This window comes from Tachyglossus aculeatus, chromosome 26 (genome assembly GCF_015852505.1).
Source record: "Tachyglossus aculeatus isolate mTacAcu1 chromosome 26, mTacAcu1.pri, whole genome shotgun sequence".
Taxonomy (NCBI): domain Eukaryota; kingdom Metazoa; phylum Chordata; class Mammalia; order Monotremata; family Tachyglossidae; genus Tachyglossus; species Tachyglossus aculeatus.
Genome location: NC_052091.1, coordinates 17,465,084 through 17,484,428, shown reverse-complemented (window position 1 = coordinate 17,484,428; position 19,345 = coordinate 17,465,084). Strand labels below are relative to the sequence as shown.

Sequence of the window (19,345 nt, the reverse complement as noted above, 5' to 3'; positions counted from 1 at the left end):
GGTTCTGATGGAAGCGAGGCCCCTGAATGCTTCCTTTTTGCCAGGTGAAGGGATGAGCCAACCAGCCACCATATGCAAGTCCAATTTCAAGGTAAGGTAAGAGAGAGGACAAGGGAGGGATTTTCAGCGGGAGGACCCTTCTCCCTAGAGGGAGGGGGGTCAGCAACAATGAGAGCAGCTCAGGTTTAGCAGGAGTGGGTCTGCTGTGCACCCAACGAGAGACTCACCCTCCAAACCCCTAGCAGGGTGAGACCGCGGCCGAGAACAGAGATTCAGGTCAGCTTTAAACTCCCTCTCCACCAGGAAACTCCAACTAGGTGAGCATTTGGACCTAGTCTGACCGCTTCCGTAGAACTTCCCTCTCTTGGTTCTGCTGCTCTGCTCGCGGTGCCAGCAGCTGCCCCGGTCAGTTGGCCCTGGGGCCGTGGTCAATTGTTGCGTCTCTTCCATGGCCCCCTCAGCCCCCATCCTTCCCCGTGGCCCCAGAGAGGTCACTGGCAAATGTGGAACTGTGTTTGGGGAAGGGAGGGTCATCGCTGCCAAGTCCAGCGAGTCTGTGGGGGCCATCATAGGGCAGGGGTCAATCCTTCCGTCTCCCCCAGCACATGTACTGGACAATGAAGCAACAGCTGACGCATCACACGGTCAACGGCTGTAATCTCCAACCCGGGGACCTGCTGGCGTCTGGGACCATCAGCGGGCCTGTGAGTAGTCCTTGGCCTTCTTGGCACCTGTCAATCAGTCAGGCCTGAATCAACCCTCCCAGCCCAGCTGCCCCACTTCCTGCCCCTCCCTTCCTCGCCCTCCATCAACCTGATGTTTAGCCTCGTGCCGCTCCCTCCCCGCCCCCACAGCTTTGGCCAATTATATCCTGTGATGATGATGATGATGATGGCATTTGTTAAGTGCTTACTATGTGCAAAGCACTGTTCTAAGCGCTGGGGGGATACAAGATGATCAGGTTGTCCCACATGGGGCTCACAGTCTTCATCCCTATTTTAGAGGTGAGGTAACTGAGGCTCAGAGAAGTTAAGTGACTTGCCCAAGGTCACACAGCAGACACGTGGCAGAGCTGGGATTAGAACCCATGACCTCTGATTCTCAAGCCTGTGCTCTATCTATCGAGTCACGCTGCTTCCCGTCCTTTGGAATCCCCACTCCATCTTGGGGAAGTGTCCCCATGGCCCATTCAGTGCTCCTCCTCGCCACCACTGAAACTTGGCTCTCCACTCTTGCTCCCGTCTGCTGATTTTGCACCATTCCACCTCCCGCATCCTGCTCTTTCCCTTCCTTTGAAGCCCATGTTATCCACTCTACCACCCCCAACTCTCTGAACCATGGTGATCCCTGTCTCACATTCCTTCTCTCTTCTCAACTTCAGAGAAGTGAAGTGAGTTACCCAAGGTCACTCAGCAGCCAAGTGGCAGAGCCAGGATTAGAAGCCAGGTCCTTCTGATTCCCAGGCCGGGGCCGTAGTCACCAGGCCACACTGCTCCTCGTCCCCAGAGGTGCCCGTGATGGTTGGGCCGAGGCTGGGCATCCCCCACTCCTGATCTGGGTCCCGAGAGCCACCTGCGCTCACCTTGGTGGTGGGGAGCGGGTTTGTTGGCAAGCAGGCGGACTGGCGAAAACCCACCCGTTGTCGCGTGCGTTTACAGGATCCCAGCAGCTTCGGCTCCCTCCTGGAGCTGTCGTGGAGAGGGACCAAAGCCATCGAGCTGGGGTCGGGCCAGTCGCGCAAGTTTCTACAGGACGGGGATGAGGTCATCTTAACCGGTAAGCACCCCCCACCCCAGCCGACCATGGCACCCCAGCCACTTACCCCAATATGATCCTCCCGGTGGCGGCTTGGCTTGTACCTCCCTGCTTTTTTATGGTATTTAACAATAACAGAAGCAGCGTGGCTCAGTGGAAAGAGCCCGGGCTTTGGAGTCAGAGGTCATGGGTTCAAATCCCGGCTCTGCCAATTGTCAGTTGTGTGACTTTGGGCAAATCACTTCACTTCTCTGGGCCTCAGTTCCCTCATCTGTAAAATGGGGATGAAGATTGTGAGCCCCCCGTGGGACAACTTGATCACCTTGTAACCTCCCCAGCGCTTAGAACAGTGCTTTGCACATAGTAAGTGCTTAATAAATGCCATCATTATTATTATTATGGCATTTGTTAAGCGCTCACTATGTGCCAGGCACTGTACTAAGCGCTGGGGCAGGAAGAAGCAAAAAGCGCTGGACCCAGTCTCTGTCACACACAGTCTCAATCGCCATTTTCCAGATGAGGTAACTGAGTTCCAGAGAAGGGAATTGACTTGCCCAAGGCCACATAGCACCCGAGTGGCCGAGCCGGAACTAGAACCCAGGTCCTCCTGACTCCTGGGCCCGTGCTGCGTCCACCGAGCCACGCTGCCTCTTTTCTCTACCCCCCGCCTTAGGTCACTGCGAAGGGAACGGTTACCGCATCGGCTTCGGCCAGTGCTCCGGATGCGTGGTCCCTGCGAGGTCAGTGGAATAAAGCGGGCTGCTGGGAAAATCCATCCAGATGAGGAAAGAAGATGGTCCCAGGTCCAGCTGACAGTTACATCTGCAGCCAGAGCAGCCAGGAGGGTTGGCCAGTGAAAGGCAACTGGTTTTCCCTGATGGTAACGATACTAATAATAACAATAATAGCGATAATAATAATTGCGGTGATTGTTAAACACTTTGTGCCAGGTACTGCACTAAGCACTGCGGTGGATACAAGCAAATCAAGTCTGACACAGTCCCTGTCCCACATGGGGCTCACAGTCTTCTTCCCCATTTTACAGATGAGGGAACTGAGACCGAGAGAAGTGAAGTGACTTGCCCACAGCAAACAAGTGGCGGAGCCGGGATTAGAATTCAGGTTCCCCTGACGCCCAGGCCGGGCTTCATCCATTAGGCCACGCTGCTTCTCATTCATGTTGTCAAATGTAGCCCCATCCCACGGAGCTCCACACACACAGCATCTTCCCACTTTGTCACTGCCTTTCTTTTCCTCACTCCCTGGAAGGTGGCTGGAAGGACCTCACTGAGGCTTGGGTTCCCTTCCTCCCACGAAAAATGGTGGCTAACTAACTCGGTAGGAAGCCCCGGGGCAGACACAGGGTAATCAGGTCAGACACAGTCCGCATCCCACACGGGGCTTCCAGTCTAAGGGGGAGGTGAACAGGCATCTAATCCCCATTTAACAGATGAGGAAACTGAGGCACAGGTTAAGTGACTTGCCCTAGGTTAAACAGCAGCAAGTGGAGAACACCCCTCCCGCCCAGTTCCGTGATGGGACTAGGAGCTGATAGTTCCACATTCTGTCCCGAGGAGGTGGGGTGATTTTCACACTCGGTCCCACCTAAATTTTTTTTAATGGTATTTGTTAAGTGTTTACTATGTGTCAGGCACTGTTCTAAGCGCTGGAGTTGATACAAGTCAAATCGGGTTGGACACAGTCCCTGTCCCACATGGGGCTCACCCTGTTAATCCCCATTTGTATAGGTGAGGTAACTGAGGCCCAAAGAAGTGAAGTGACTTATGCAGGGTCACACAGCAGACATGGGGCAGAGACAGGATTAGAAGCCAGGTCCTTCTGACTCCGAGGCTCGGGCTGCAGCCACTGAGCCACGCTAGGGCAAGTCCAGCATGTGTAGCACTGGGTAATGGGAGCACATCAACGACACTAGCCAATCCGCACATCCCTGGCCAGCGCTCCACGGAGATGGATTTTTCCCTCCTTGAAGTGGCGACTTGTCTACTGGTTGCTGTCTTGACGGGCAAATCGCTTTCATTTATCGATCGGTCCGATGGGGCGGTGGAGGTGACCCCCGGCTTCTCCCCCGTGCTGTCTCTGGAATATATGGCTGGGTGAGGAGGGCTCTCCTTTCCTCTGGCCTAAGGTTGGCCACTGGGGTCCATCCGGGGAGGGGAGGAAGGTGGGCGCTGGGATGTGCCCGCTCGGTTTTAGACTCCTGTAGCTGCAGGCGAATTTGGGCCGAATCCTTATCCTCAAACTACCGAGGCGGGTGGACCAATGGGATCTGTTCCCACGGGAATCTGTGTGGCCCGATATTCCAGCGGGGTCCAAAGGGGCTTGGTTGGGTCCATGGCAACGTGAAGCATGGTAGGCCAATGGAAGGAGATTTGGGGATACCGTTGCGCAGTCCTTCCCTAACCGAAAGGATACGGAGTGCGGGACAGTCACCGGTTCACACGTCCTCCGAACGACCTGGTGTCACCACCGGAGACGGATCTGGACCGAACGTGCTGTGGGGCTGATCCAGGGTGATGCTCCTCGCCTCAGGGACCGAAATTTTGAGCTGGCCAGATCCACAATCCCTGCCACAATTCCCCAGCAAACTGACCCGCGTAGACTCCCCTGGGCTCCAGTTCGGGAGGGAGGGAAAGAACAAATGGCGGCGGAGGGAACGACAGGCCTCATTTCCAAGTTAAGCCGTTTATTGATTTGACCGTACAACTGTCGTCGGGTGAGACGGAGAGATTCTGAGGGCAGTGCTCTCTGCCCAAGATGGCTGATGGCAATGAGAACGGTCGACCTGCAGGGCACTGGGGTCGAGCATCGGGGGTGGCTGGCCGGGCTCTCCGGCCACGGACGGCAGGCGAACGAGCTTCCCCGTAGCGGATGGAGGACACTCAGCGTCCCACCGCCGGCGTTGGGACTGGGACTCTAAGGGGGAAAACGGGGAAGGGGATGGAGAAGACCGAATTCACCCATTCCCCGTTACTGTCTTCCATCACTCTCCCATGAGGAGAACAATAATCATAATAATGATGCTTGTTAAATGCTTACTGTGTGCCAGGCACTGTATTAAGCGCTGGGGTAGATATGAGATAATCAGGTTGGACACAGTCGGCTCACGGAGAAAGGAGGAGCAATAGCGATCCCAAAACCGACTCATCCGGTGGTGTTCGTTAAGTGCTTGCTATGTGTCAGGCCCTGTTGTAAGCGCTGGGGTAGATACAAGTTGGACACAGTCCCTGTCCCACGTGAGGCTCACAGTCTTCATCCCCATTTTACAGATGAGGGAACTGAGGCACAGAGAAGTTGAGGGACCTGCCCAAGGTCACGCAGCAGACAAGTGGCAGAGGCGGGATTAGAACCCAGGTCCTTCTGATTCCCAGGCCTGTGCTCTACTAGATCATGCTGCTTCCCTGATTTGGCCTATCCTAGGCCGTGCGTGGAGCAGGTGGTGGGTAGGGGTTGGGACAGCCAGAAAGAGCTGGGACCAACCAGAGGCTCCGGACTCTCCCGGAAAACGGTGCCAGCATCAGCCAGTTGGAAGAAAGAGGATCTGCTCTTCTACTCTGGGCAGAAGCGGGTCCCAGCCTATTATTATTATTATTATTATTATCTGCTTTCTAATTGCTAGGCACTGTACTAAGCACTGGGGTGGGCACAAGCAAATAGGGTTGGATACAGTCCCTATCCCACATGGGGTTCACAGTCTTCATCCCCATTTTACAGTTGAGGTAACTGAGACCCAGAGAAGTGAAGTGACATGCCCAAGGTCCCACAACAGACAAGTGACTAGGCCACACTACTTCTTTCAGGCCATCTCGAGGCTGGGGCAGAGGCCCCAACTCCTGACCGGTCTGTCGCCTCTGGGCCGTCTGCTCACCTGGCACTGTACGTTTGGAAGCACAGGAAATGTCGGGGGCCGCCTAAAAAGTTTACCAGCGTGGAGTGCCAGAGATGAGGAGGTGCGAGGAACCAAAGCAACATTCGGAGCCTCAGCGTTGGAAAGATTCAGCTGGAGGCAAAGACCCCTATTTTTTTCCCAAAGGAGGGAGGACGTTGGGTCCTTCACTTCTTTCACCCCATCTCAGATCCTCTGGCCTGGGACGGTGCCAAAGGGCCTCTTCTGCCCACCAGAAATGCCCAGGGATGCCACTCTCCTGTCCTCCAGCTCTAGCTGGTGACGGTCTTCACCCTTCGGTATGATCTTTGAGCCAGGTAATGCCACTCAGGAAAGTCTTTCAGGAAGACTCACCATGGCCTGGGAGGTAAGTAGGGGCAGGGGTTACCCAAAGGAGACTGAGACACAGAGAAGATGTCACTAGCCCAGCCCCATATGCTGTTGGGAACGAGCTGGAGATTGAAAAGAGCTCCTGACTACATTGGTTTTGGATTCTCCCTTGCCTTCCCGCAGGCACCCGACCCCAGCGGTGCGTGCGTGGCTCCTGACGGGGCCCAGAAAGAGGGGAACAGGGAGTCCCATCCTGGTGGCTAATGGGAGGGCAAACTGGAGGCCAAAGTGTTCTCTTCCTCCCCACTGCTTTTCTCTCCCCTCTGGATTGGGATGGATTTAGGAGCGAGGGAACCCGGAATATCCCAGCAGCAGCTGGAAACTAAAGCCTCAGCTGCCTGGGGCCTGCGCGGTCAGACCAAGGCCTTGACGGACAGATAACTCTGCCTCTCCCAGCTCGGACTCTCTCCCAGGCAGAAGGGGTGAGGTGGGTATGAAGGAAAGGCTTGAGGGCCAACTACTCTCCTCTCCCCAAGTTTCTAAATAGTGGAAAACCAACGCACTAGGGCTCAGGCGAGGCAGGGTGAGGGAAACCGAAGGAGAACCCTCTACATCTTCCCTGGGGGAGAGCAGGCATCCTGGTGGATCTCTGGGGTGTGACCAACTGCCCCAGGGTGGTCATCCAACCCTTTTCTGAGAGATTTAGGGGGGAACCAAGGGAAAGCGTGAGTGATACTGAAGTGGGACATTGTCTTTTCTCAGAAGGTGCTTTTTTTCTCTGAGGTAGAATGCCAGTCGAAGGCTGCGGCGACAGAAATGCATCCGGCAGTTGCGGCCCCAGTTAACCCTCCCCTTACCCAGAGTTCTTAGAGCCGGACGACTTTCTGACTGGGAATTGTGCGCCTTGGCTGATGCTGTGGCATCTGCCAAGAGCTGGGAAGCGGCCGTTTACCCCTAACGATTGTCCGGGGAGTCGGGGGATGACGCCTCCATCTCCCTCTGGCTCCAGGCCGGACCTCGACCCCACAGCCCGGGGACGGACACGAGGCCACGTTCACTGCCCTGACCCTCAGCTCCGTCTGCAGCAGGAGCCGCAGAAACAAAAGCCTGCTCCTTCCGCTGCCCCGTGATCCCCTGATGGAAGCAGAACTGGGCCTTTCACTCTAGAAACACAATCCACCCTCCCTTCTTGCCTTCTGGAAGGCAAGAAGAGCCACAAGAAGCCAATTAAAACTGATGCACCTAGCTCACCCACTGGCCCCTCCACTTTCGATGGTGGAGGGCAGCTATTCACAGGCACTAGATATTATCCCAGCTGCTCTTGCCCTCCTCTGCAGACCTCTGCCAGCCCACTCTCTGGCAGCGAGGCCAGTTGGGCGGAAAAATCATTATTATTATCATCATCAATACCTTTGTTAATAATGAATATAATAATAAGACCGCTTCTTGGAGCTCTTCTCTCTTCACTGGCTCTCGGGTACGGGCTCGCCGCCGCCTCACAGGCCGGAGAGTAGAGGAAGGGCTTGAGGCCGGTGTCCACAGGGCCCTGGGGGAAGTGGGCCCAGTGGGAGACCTGTGCTAGACAGAACCCATGCCCGACCCCTGGTCGGCTGTTTGTGCTATTGGGTGGACGGAGCTGCCCAGGGAACTGACCATTGACCTCAGGCGATACGGACCGTGGACGGGGGTAGGAGCTTAGGTACCGTTAGCCCACGATCCACGTCAGACAGGCTGCCGACTAACCCGAGGATACGCCAGCTCACGGGCCTCCTCCCCAAGGGGGAAGAGAAATGGAATCGACGGGTCGACTTTTCCATCCGAGTGTGTGAGGGCCAAGGGGCTACTCGGCTCCAGGCCCGAGGGCTGTGCTGAGTGATTCGCGACTGGCATCCACCTCATATGGCCCCGAGGCCTCCATTGCTGTGTGGGGAGGCCCGGGATGGTCCAGAGGCATCAGTCGTCCAGGTGCTGTTCTTCCCAGGTGGAGGTGGGGATGGCACTGTACGGGTCCATGATGACCTTGGCGCAGCGGATGATCATCACCACGAGGAAGAGGCACAGGAAGACAAAACAAGCCAGCGTCAGGCCCTTGTCCACATCCATTAACACGGGCTCGGCCGTTGGCTCTTCCATCACTGGAACATCTGACAGGTACCATCCTCCTCCTCCTCCTCCTGCAAGGAAGGACCACATGGGCATCGTCCATGCCCTCCGCCCCCATCTCTTTCTTCCCCAGCTGAGACCCCACGGTGGGGGGCTGGAGGGGTAGGACCCTGTTCCGAACACCCACGAGACCACCAGACTTCGTGCCCGTGCTCAGGGAGGTGAGGGGTCTCAGGCAGCATGGGGGGCATCCAGAGAAGAAGGGTGTGAGGCGGAGCAGACAGAAGTAACTACGGGGAGAGGGGCGTCCTTTAATGGTATTTGCTAAACTCTTACTATGTGTCAAACACTGTTCTAAACCCTGGGGTAGTTACAGATTAATTAGGCCGGACACGGTCCCCGTCCCCCATGGGGCTAGCAGTAGGAGGGAGAACAGCTGTCCCCATTTTCTAGTTGAGAAAGGCAGAGAGAAATGAAGTGACTTGTCCAAGGTCACCCGACAAGCAATCGACAGAGCTGGGATTAGAACCCAGGCTGCTTCTCTGCTTGGATAGCCCTGCAGGGGTTTCTCGGTCTAGCCTCCAGCCTGGAGGGGTGGCAGAAGGGGCAAGGAGGAGGGGTGTTGTGACTGGGAGGAGAATCGGGAAGTGGAATTGCCAGGCGGCTACCCCGGGGGGGAGGGAAGGGCCGGTCCTTGCCTTGGTGGATGTAGCAGAGGAGTGGCCAGCTGCCTGGGCTCTGCTGTAGCCATGGCCATTACCCTGCTGCTCATCTGGCCTCTCCCCACCTCCCTGCCCCCCGAAATTGCAGCTGCACCCCCCATCTGTTTTCAAAGTCCTCAGCAGGCAGGGAGAGAGGGGCTGAAATAATAATAATGATGATGATGATGGCATTTATTAAGCGCTTACTATGTGCAAAGCACTGTTCTAAGCGCTGGGGAGGTTACAAGGCGGTCAGGTTGTCTCACGGGGGGCTCACAGTCTTAATCCCCATAATAATAATTATTATGGCATTTATTAAGCACTTACTATGTGCAAAGCACTGTTCTAAATGCTGGGGAGGTTACAAGGCGATCAGGTTGTCCCATGGGGGGCTCACAGTCTTAATCCCCATTTTACAGATGAGGTAACTGAGGTACAGAGAAGTGAAGTGACTTGCCCAAAGTCACACAGCTGACAAGTGGCTGAGCCAGGATTTGAACCCATGACCTCTGACTCCAAAGCCCGGGCTCTTTCCAGTAAGCCACGCTGCGTGGATGCCCAGGAGACAAGGATCGGCCGAGAGATGGCCTGGCCTAGTTTGAAAGAGCTCAAGCTTGGAAGTCAGAAGTTCCCAGGTTCTAGTCCCCTCTCCACCACTTCATCATCATCATCAGTCGTATTTATTGAGCGCTTACTATGTGCAGAGCACTGTACTAAGCGCTTGGGAAGTACAAATTGGCAACATACAGAGACAGTCCCTACCCAACAGTGGGCTCACAGTCTAAAAGGGGGAGACAGAGAACAAAACCAAACATACTAACAAAATAAAATAAATAGGATAGATATGTACAAATAAAATAAATAAATAAATAAATAGACTAATAAATATGTACAAACATATATCCATATATACAGGTGCTGTGGGGAAGGGAAGGAGGTAAGATGGGGGGGATGGAGAGGGGGATGAGGGGGAGAGCACTTGTCTGCTGTGTGACCTTGGATAAGTCACTTTACTTCTCTGTGCCTCAGTGACCTCATCTGTAAGACAGAGATTAGGCCTGTGAGCCCCATGTGGGACAGGGACTGTGTCCAACCCTATTAGCTTGTATCTACCCCAGTGCTTAGAACAGTGCCTGGCACATAGTAAGCACTTAACAAATACCATGAACATAAAGAAATGGTTTAAAGGGCCTCAGCAACCCCCTTGGGACCCCTTTGCCCGCCTCTCCCCCCATCCCCAGCACCCTCCCGACTTATGGTCCTCTGAAATCCAGCCTCAGGCTCCTTCAGGGGCAATGGGCAGGTCATCTGGTCATCCTTTACAGGACAGGCCCGAGACATGAGGATCCCAAACCCTGGTCGCATTGGACACCTCCACCCAATCCCGGGCAGTGGTCTCCCGCCGGGCACCTGTGGAGATGGAGAGGTTCAGAGTCCAGGAGCCGAAGGGGCTGCCCTCGGGGGGCCTGGCGTTGCCCGGCTGGAACCACGGGCCTCCGGGGCTCGCCTGGTCCTCATTTTCTGGCCCGGCCGGGGCCGGTGGAGAGCCTCCTGGGGTTGAAACAGTCAGAACATGTCACGTCAGACAGGGAAGGGGTTCTTCCGTAGGTCACCCAGGCAGACCGAGCTCTGCATCTGGACCCTGTACTAAGCGCTTAGTACAGTGCTCTGCACACAGTAAGCGCTCAATAAATATGACTGAATGAATGAATGAATGAAAGAATGACCCTCCCCTCCCAACCACCGAACGGAGGCCTGGATCTGACGTGGGGGCTTCATCCCCCAGAGCTAGTGATTGACCAGACCTCCTGGGCAGCTTCCAGACCATTCATTCAATCAATCGTATTTATTGAGCGCTTACTGTGTGCAGAGCACTGCACTAAGCGCTTGGGAAGTACAAGTTGGCAACATATAGAGACGGTCCCTACCCAACAGTGGGCTCACAGTCTAAAAGGGGGAGACAGAGAACAAAACCAAACATACTAACAAAATAAAATAGAATAGAAATGTATAAGTAAAATAAATTAATTAATAAATAGAGTAATAAATCCGTACAAACATATATACATATATACAGGTGCTGTGGGGAAGGGAAGGAGGTAAGATGGGGGGATGGAGAGGGGGATGAGGGGGAGAGGAAGGAAGGGGCTCAGTCTGGGAAGGCCTCCTGGAGGAGGTGAGCTCTCAGTAGGGCCTTGAAGGGAGGAAGAGAGCTAGCTTGGTGGATGGACAGAGGGAGGGCATTCCAGGCATTCAGTTATTCATTCATTCATTCAACCGTATTTATCGAGCCCTTACTGTGTGCAAAGCACTGTTCTAAGCGTTTGGGAGAGAACAATATAGCAGACACATTCCCTGCCCACAACGAGTTTACAGTCTAGAGGGAGAGACAGACTTTTAAATGAATAAGAAGTAAGCAGCATGGCTTAGTGGAAGGAGCACGGGCTTGGAGTCAGAGGTCGTGAGTTCTAAACCCGGCTCTGCCACTTATCAGCTGTGTGACTTTGGGCAAGCCACTTGACTTCTCTGTGCCCCAGTTACCTCATCTGTAAAATGGGGATTATGACTGTGAGCCCCATGTGGGACAACCAAATTACCTTGTATCTATCCCAGCGCTTGCAACAGTGCTTAGCACATAGTAAGTGCTTAACAGATACCATCATGCTTCTTCTCTCATAATAATGGTATGTATCAAGCGTTTATTATATGCTAAGGCACTAAACTAAGCACTGGGATAGATACAAACAAATTGGGTTAGATAGTGTTCCTGTTCCACAAGGGGCTCACAGTCTCTATCCCCATTTTCCAGATGAGGGAACTGAGGCCCAGAGTAGTGAAGTGACTTGCCCGAGGCCACACAGGAGACAAGTGGCCAAGTCAGGATTAGAACCCATGACCTTTTGGCTCCCAGGCCCGTGCTCTATACACTAAGCCATGCTGCTTCTAGGCCATCCACCTATGGTTATCCTGAGGGGATGGTTATCTCCCCCTTCTAGACTATGAGCCCGCTATTGGGTAGGGACCGTCTCTATATGTTGCCAATTTGTACTTCCCAAGCGCTTAGTACAGTGCTCTGCACACAGTAAGCGCTCAATAAATACGATTGATGATGATGATGATGATGATGTTCACCATGCCAGTCCCCCCTCAACCCTCCTACCCCCGGGGGCACACACCAGGACCAAGGAGGTTGCTGGCTTGAGCCAGAAGCCGTAAATTGGACAGAAGAGAGAGGATATCCTCCCAAAGACTCAGGCCACTGAGTCAGGCCCAGGGTGACGATGATGATGATGGTGATTGTAGTATTTAAGTGCTTACTATGTGCCAGGCACTTCGCTAATCACTGAGCCCACTGTTGGGTAGGGAGTGTCTCTATATGTTGCCAACTTGTACTTCCCAAGCGCTTAGTACAGTGCTCTGCACACAGTAAGTGCTCAATAAATACGATTGAATGAATGAATGAATGAAGATAATTGGATTGGACACGATCCCCATCCCACAAAGGGCTCACAGTCTTAATCCCCATTTTACATGGGGAATAAGGCCCAGAGAAGTGACTTTCCCAAGGTCACACAGCAGACCAGTGGCAGGATTATTATTATTATTATTATGGCATTTATTAAGCACTTAGTATGTGCAAAGCACTGTTCTAAGCGCTGGGGGGGATACAAGGTGATACGGTTGTCCCACATGGGGCTCACAGTCTTCATCCCCATTTTACAGATGAGGGGACTGAGGCACAGAGAAGTGAAGTGACTTGCCCAAGGCCACATAGCAGACATGTAGCGGAGCCAGGATTAGAACCCAGGTCCTCTGATTCCCAGGCCCGGGCTCTTTCCACTAGGCCACACTGCTTCCGATGGCTCTGCCCTTCCCCGCTCCCCCACTTCCTTCATTAAAATTGGCCCCTATCCAGCTGGGTGGGGTACAAAAGGAGAAAAGATTTTTGCATCCCCCTCGCTCCATAGAAGCGGTGTTGCCTAATGGAAGAGCAGTTACAAGACCTGGGTTCTAATCCTGCCTCTGCCAATTATTATGCTATTTGTTAAGTGCTTACTCCCCTCTCAGGATGGCACCTGGGGCGTTTCTAGTACTCTTCTAGAGTTGGCTATGGGAGGGAGAGTCTAGACTGTGAGCCCGCTGTTGGGTAGGGACCGTCTCTACATGTTGCCAACTTGGACTTCCCAAGCGCTTAGTACAGTGCTCTGCACACAGTAAGCGCTCAATAAATACGATTGAATGAATGAATGACTATCGAGTCCACTCCTAGCTCAGGCAGTGGCTAATGAGTGGAAGGCCGTCTGCTACGAGTCAAGATTCACCTGTGCTGGGCAGCAGAGGCGTGGAAGGGAGGCGAGGGTGGAGACTCAAGTTGACGGCGTGGAAAAAGACAATGGTAAATTTATTCTGTATTTTTACCAAGCAAACTCTTATGGATGTACTCCTAGAACGATTGCAGATGGAGGTGGGGTGTTTTGGGAGAGATGTGGTGTTATGGGTCAGAAACAACTGGACAGCATAAGACAAGACAAATGCTTACTATGTGTCAAGAGCTGTACTAAGTGCTGGGGTGGATAAAAGTTAATCAGGTTGGACACAGTCTCTATGCCATATTATTATTATGGCATTTATTAAGCGCTTACTATGTGCAAAGCACTGGGATTCACCGTCTAATAATAATATTAATAATAATTATGTTTTTTGTTAAGTGCTTAGTATGTGCTAGCACTGTACTAAGCGCTGGGGTGGGCACATGCAAATCGGATTGGACACAGTCCCTGTCCCATGTGGGGCTCACAGTCTCAATCCCCATTTTACAAATGAGGTGACTGAGACTATGAGGAGTTCAGTAGCTTGCCCAAGGTTTTTCAGCAGACAAGTGGCAGAGTTGGAAGTAGAACCCATGACCTTCTGATTTCCAGGCCTGTGGAGAGCAGGGGTTTGGAGTCAGAGGTCATGGGTTCAAATCCCGGCTCCACCACTCGTCAGCTGTGTGACTTTGGGCAAGTCACTTAACTTCTCTGGGCCTCAGTTACCTCATCTGTAAAATGGGGATTAAGACTATGAGCCCCCCGTGGGACAACCTGATCTCCTTGTAACCTCCCCAGTGCTTAGAACAGTGCCTTGCACATAGTAAGCGCTTAATAAATGCTATTCTTCTTCTTCTTCTTCTTCTTCTTCTTCTTCTTATTATTATTATTATTATTATTATTAACAGGTATTGAATCCCCATGTTACAGATGGGGAAACTGAACCACAGAGAGGCTAAATGACTTGTCTAAGGTCATACAGCAGACCTGGGATTAGGAACCAGGTCCTCTGACTCGTGGCCTAGCGGAAAGAGCATGGGCCTAATATACTGCTTCACATTGGCCTGCTTGTATCTACCCCAAAATTATACATTTTAAATATATATGTTCATATATTTTATCAATCTTCAGTTTGGGGGAAAGCTTGTTGTCCCATGGCCACCAAAAGCCCTGTATAGGACAGGGGTTATAGGCTCAACCTGATTACCAGGTATCTACTCCAGTGCTTAATAGAGAAACTGGCAGAGAGGAGGCACTAGACAAATACTACAATTATATTATTACATATGTATCATCTTTATTCATTTTTTATGGTATTTAAGCCTGGCACATAGTAAGCACTTAACAAATATCATTAAAAAACCCCAAATAATAATAGTAATAACGATGATGGTATTTGTTTAGCGCTGGGGTAGAGACAAAGTAATCAGGTTGTCCCGAGTGGGGCTTACAGTCTTAATCCCCATTTCACAGGTGAGGTAACTATGGCACAGAGAAGTTAAGTGGCTGGCCCAAAGTCACACAGCTGACAAGTTGCGGAGCTGAAATTAGAACCCACGACCTCCAACTCCCAAACCTGGGCTCCTTCCACCGAGCCACAGCTGCTTGTCCCCAAAACGGGACCACTCTAGACCGTGATCTCATTATAGGCAGGTTACGTGTCTACCAACCCTGTTATCGATTCGTACAGTGCTCTGCACACAGTAAGTGCTCAATAAATTGATTGACAACCTTCTTGCCTGCCCAGTGGGGCTGGGACTGCGGATCTCAAGTTAGCCCTTTCAGCCACACCTCTACTCATTTGTGTCTCCTTCTAATGCGAAGGACAACTATATTCTGTTTGGATCCTCTTGTCACTCTTTATTGTTGTATCGTTCTTCCCCCAGTGCTTAGTACAGTGCTCTGCACACAGTAGGTGCTCAATAAATACGATTGAATGAATGAATTAGGGCAGGACTCTCTAACATCATTAACTTTCTTCTCTCCAACCCAAGCTTTTTTCCCTTTGTCAATGAATTTATTCAATGCTTTCTTGAACTGCTGATGTTTCTGGCTGCGTAGCTTCCTGCCGGAAAGGATTCCACGCGTTCGTCCGCAGCTGGACTGTTTGTTTGGAATTTCGATGGTGAAAGATGTATTTAGGAGATTTACTTCTTTTCTGATGATGATGACGGTATTTGTTAAGCGCTTACTCTGTTCCAGGCACTGTTCTTAGCGCTGAGATAAACACAAGCTAATCAAGTTGGACACAATCCATGTCCCACATGGCGCTCACAGTCTTAATCCCCATTTTACAGATGGGGTTACTGAGGCCCAGAGAAGTGAAGTGAGTTGCCGAAAGTCACACAGCAGACAAGTGGCAGAGTCAGGATTAGAACCCAAGTCTTGACTCTCAGGCCCGTGCTCTAGCCACTAGATGAGTGGGGTTCCAACTGTGCTTTTTATTCATTCAATCATTTATTGAGCACTTACTGTATGCAGAGCACTGTACTAAGCACTTGGAAAGTATAATTTGGCAATAAATAGAGACAATCCCTACCCAAAAACGGGCTCACAGTCTAGAAGCAGTGCCTCAGTAGTCTGTATGAGGCTGTTCTTAGCACACAGTGTGCTCTGTGTACTGTGTTCTCTGCACACAGTAAGTGCTCAATAAATACGATTGAATGAATGAATGAAATGCAATCATTTATTGCGCTTCATTAGTGGTGACTAAATAGTCTTAACTTGGAGACGATCAGCATATCCCTGGAATTCCTCGGTTTTGGCATCCCACAGCTGGTCCTTCACGCTTATTAGCTTGATGTGTTTGTTGCATTGAGAGTTTTTATTGCCGTTGTTGTGTCCTCTATTTTATTATGATCATGAGGAGCTGCACGGGGTTATTGCATTTTCTGCTTTGCTGCAAGCACTTTTTCCATTCATTCATTCGATCTTCTAGACTGTGAGCCCGTTGTTGGATAGGGACCGTCTCTATATGTTGCCAACTTGTACTTCCCAAGTGCTTAGTACAGTGCTGTGAACACAGTAAGCGCTCAATAAATACGATTGAATGAATGAATGAATGAAATGCAATCATATTTATTGAGCGCATACAGTGTGCTGAGCTCTGTATTACGTGCTTGGGAGAGTACAGTATAACAGTAAGCAGGCACATTCCCTGCCCACAAGGATTCATTTTTTCAATCTCGGAGATGGTTCTGTCAAACCAGCTTTGATAATGTTTCCTTGTCTCGACTTTGACCCCTTTCCCACATCCTCTCCCTGGCCTGGAAATCCCCCTCTTCCGCATAAACCAGCCCACCACTTTCCCCAAGGCATTATTAAAGTCACATCTCCTCCAAGAGGCCTTCCCCAGTTAAGCCCTCTTTTCCCTGCCTCGCTTTCCCTTCAGTGCCATCTCTGCACTTGGATCCGAGACCTGTGAACATTTAATAATAACGGCATTTATTAAGTGCTTAAGATGTGCAAAGCACTGTTCTAAGCGCTGGGGAGGTTACAAGGAAGCAGGTTGTCCCACAGGGGGCTCACAGTCTTAATCCCCATTTTACAGATGAGGGAACTGAGGCCCAGAGAAGTGAAGTGACTTGCCCAAAGTCACACAGCTGACAATTGGCGGAGCCAGGATTCGAACCCCTGACTCCAAAGCCCGTGCTCTTTCCCCTGAGCCATGCTGCTTCCCTGATATTTGATACTGATTTGCTATTTTGCCCCATCTCCAGCCCCATAGCATTTAAGTGCATATAATCATATATCACTTATTTCTATTGATGTCTCTTTCCTTCTCTAGAATGTAAGCTCATTATGGGCAGGGAACACATCCGCTAATTCTGTTGTGTTGTTCTCTCTCAAGCTTTTAGTGCAGTGCTCGTACATAGTAAGAAGTCATAAATATTATTGATTGATTGATCATAGCCACAGACATATTGGCCAGCTGTTAAAAAAATAAGTCACTGATATTATTGCAACCCAGCCCGTACGTTTCGCTCCTCTGCCAACCTTTCTCGCTGTACCTCAGTCTCATCTATCTTAACAAATGCAATTATTTACCCCTCCCCATCCCCCCGCCTTACCTCCTTTCCCTCCCCACAGCACCTGTATATATATATATATATATATGTTTGTACTTATTTATTACTCTATTTTATTTGTACATATTTATTCTATTTATTTTATTTTGTTAATATGTTTTGTTCTCTGTCTCCCCCTTCTAGACTGTGAGCCCACTATTGGGTAGGGACCGTCTCTATATGTTGCCAACTTGTACTTCCCAAGCGCTTAGTACAGTGCTCTGCACACAGTAAGCACTCAATAAATACGATTGAATGAATGAATGAATCTATCTCACCACCCTCCCACTTCATATCCACCGGACAATCACCCTCGCCACCTTCAAAGCCTTACTGAAGGTATATTTCAATTAGAGAAGCAGCGTGGCTCAGTGGAAAGAGAGGGAGGTCATGGGTTCGAATTCTGGCTCCGCCACATGTCTGCTATGTGACCTTGGGCAAATCACTTCACTTCTCTGAACCTCAGTTACCTCATCTGTAAAATGGGGATTAAAATTGTGAGGCCTCCGTGGGACAACCTGATCACCTTGTAACCTCCCCAGCGCTTAGAACAGTGCTTTGCACATAGTAAGTGCTTAATAAATGCCATCATCATCATTATTATTATCCAAGAGGCCTTCCCTGCCTAAGCCCTCATTTCCTCTCCTCCCATTCCCTTCTGCATCACCCTGCCGCTTGGGTTTGCTCCCTTTATCACTCCTTTCTCTGCCCTACAGCACTTAGCGTGGCTCAGTGGAAAAAGCGCAGGCTTGGGAATTAAAGGTCATGGGTTCAAATCCCGGCTCCACCACTTGTCATGTGTGTGACTTTGGGCAAGTCATTTAACTTCTCTGGGCCTCAGTTACCTCATCTGTCAAATGGGGATTCAGACCGTGAGCCCCACGTGGGACAACCTGATTACCTTGTATCTCCTCCAGCACTCAGAACAGTGCTTGGCACATTGTAAGTGCTTAACAAATACCAACATTATTATTATTATTGTGTACATATCCGGAATTTGTTCACTGATATTAACATCTGTCTCCCCCTCTAGATTGTTAACTCGTTGTAGGCAGGGAATGTCTCTACTAACTCTGTTATATTGCACTCTCCCAAGCACTTAGTACAGTGCTCTGCACATAGTAAGCACTCAATAAATGTGATTGATTATTTGGAGCTGTATTACCACTAAGCTGCTAATAGGTAACAACACCATATTCAATATCAATGGCAGCCTGCCCGTAACCAATTTTCCAAAACTCAGAATTCCAAAGTGGCCTTGATTGGCCTTGCAGAGCTAATAATAATAACAATATTAATAATAATAATGGCATTTATTAAGCACTTACTAGTTGCAAAACACTGTTCTAAGCGCTGGGGAGGTTACAAGGTGATCAGGTTGTCCCACGGGGGGCTCACAGTCTTAATCCCCATTTTACAGATGAGGGAACTGAGGTACAGAGAAGTGAAGTGACTTGCCCAAAGTCACACAGCTGACAATTGGCGGAGGCAGGATTTGAACCCATGACCTCGGACTCCAGAGCCCCTGCTCTTTCCACTGAGCCACGCATATGTTAAGCATTTACTCTATGCCAAGCACTGTACTAAGTGCTGGGGTAGATACGAGACAGTCAGGTTGGATATATTCCCCCGCTTTTTAAAAAATGGTATATGTTCATTCACTTGTTTTTGAGTGGCTACTATGGGCAAAGCACTGCACTAAGCACTTGGGTGAGTTCAATATAACAATAAACAGACCCTGCCCACAATGAGCTTTATGGGATTTTTAACAAATCCTGTGTTCCTCATTTGTTACACAGTTACTGTGTAACAGGCATTGTTCTAAGCTCTGGCGTAGATACAAGCTTAATAGTAATAATAATGGTGGTATTTGTTAATCAATCAATCAGTCAATTGCATTTATTGAGCGCTTACTGTGTGCAGAGCACTGTACTAAGCGCTTGGGAAGTACAAGTTGGCAACATATAGAGACAGTCCCTACCCAACAGTGGGCTCACAGTCTAAAAGGGGGAGACGGAGAACAAAACCAAACATACTAACAAAATAAAATAAATAGAATAGATATGTACAAGTAAAATAAATAAATAAATAGAGTAATAAATCTGTACAAACATATATACATATATACAGGTGCTGTGGGGAAGGGAAGGAGGTAAGATGGGGGGATGGAGAGCT

At 50.5% G+C, this 19,345-nt stretch overlaps 2 protein-coding genes across 2 annotated transcripts in view; one reads left to right on the top strand and one right to left on the bottom strand.

Moving 5' to 3' along the window:
- FAH (fumarylacetoacetate hydrolase) overlaps positions 1-2,675 on the top strand; it is a 45,364-nt gene extending 42,689 nt beyond the window's left edge. Inside the window, exons 11-14 of the mRNA XM_038767453.1 lie at positions 45-91; positions 603-704; positions 1,659-1,776; positions 2,429-2,675. Of these exons, the coding sequence (XP_038623381.1) occupies positions 45-91; positions 603-704; positions 1,659-1,776; positions 2,429-2,508 (347 nt within the window). The 3' untranslated portion in view covers positions 2,509-2,675. The remainder of the gene's footprint in view (positions 1-44; positions 92-602; positions 705-1,658; positions 1,777-2,428) is intronic.
- Positions 2,676-7,942: 5,267 nt separating this feature from the next.
- CTXND1 (cortexin domain containing 1) lies at positions 7,943-8,122 on the bottom strand. The gene has a single exon (XM_038766815.1). It carries the CDS (start codon positions 8,120-8,122, stop codon positions 7,943-7,945), a length of 180 nt encoding a protein of 59 aa, XP_038622743.1.
- Between the last annotated feature and the right edge of the window lie 11,223 nt (positions 8,123-19,345).

Excerpts from the sequence above, each read along its gene's own strand:
- CTXND1 (XM_038766815.1), bottom strand. The coding sequence starts at position 8,122 with ATGGAAGAGCCAACGGCCGAGCCCGTGTTAATGGATGTGGACAAGGGC.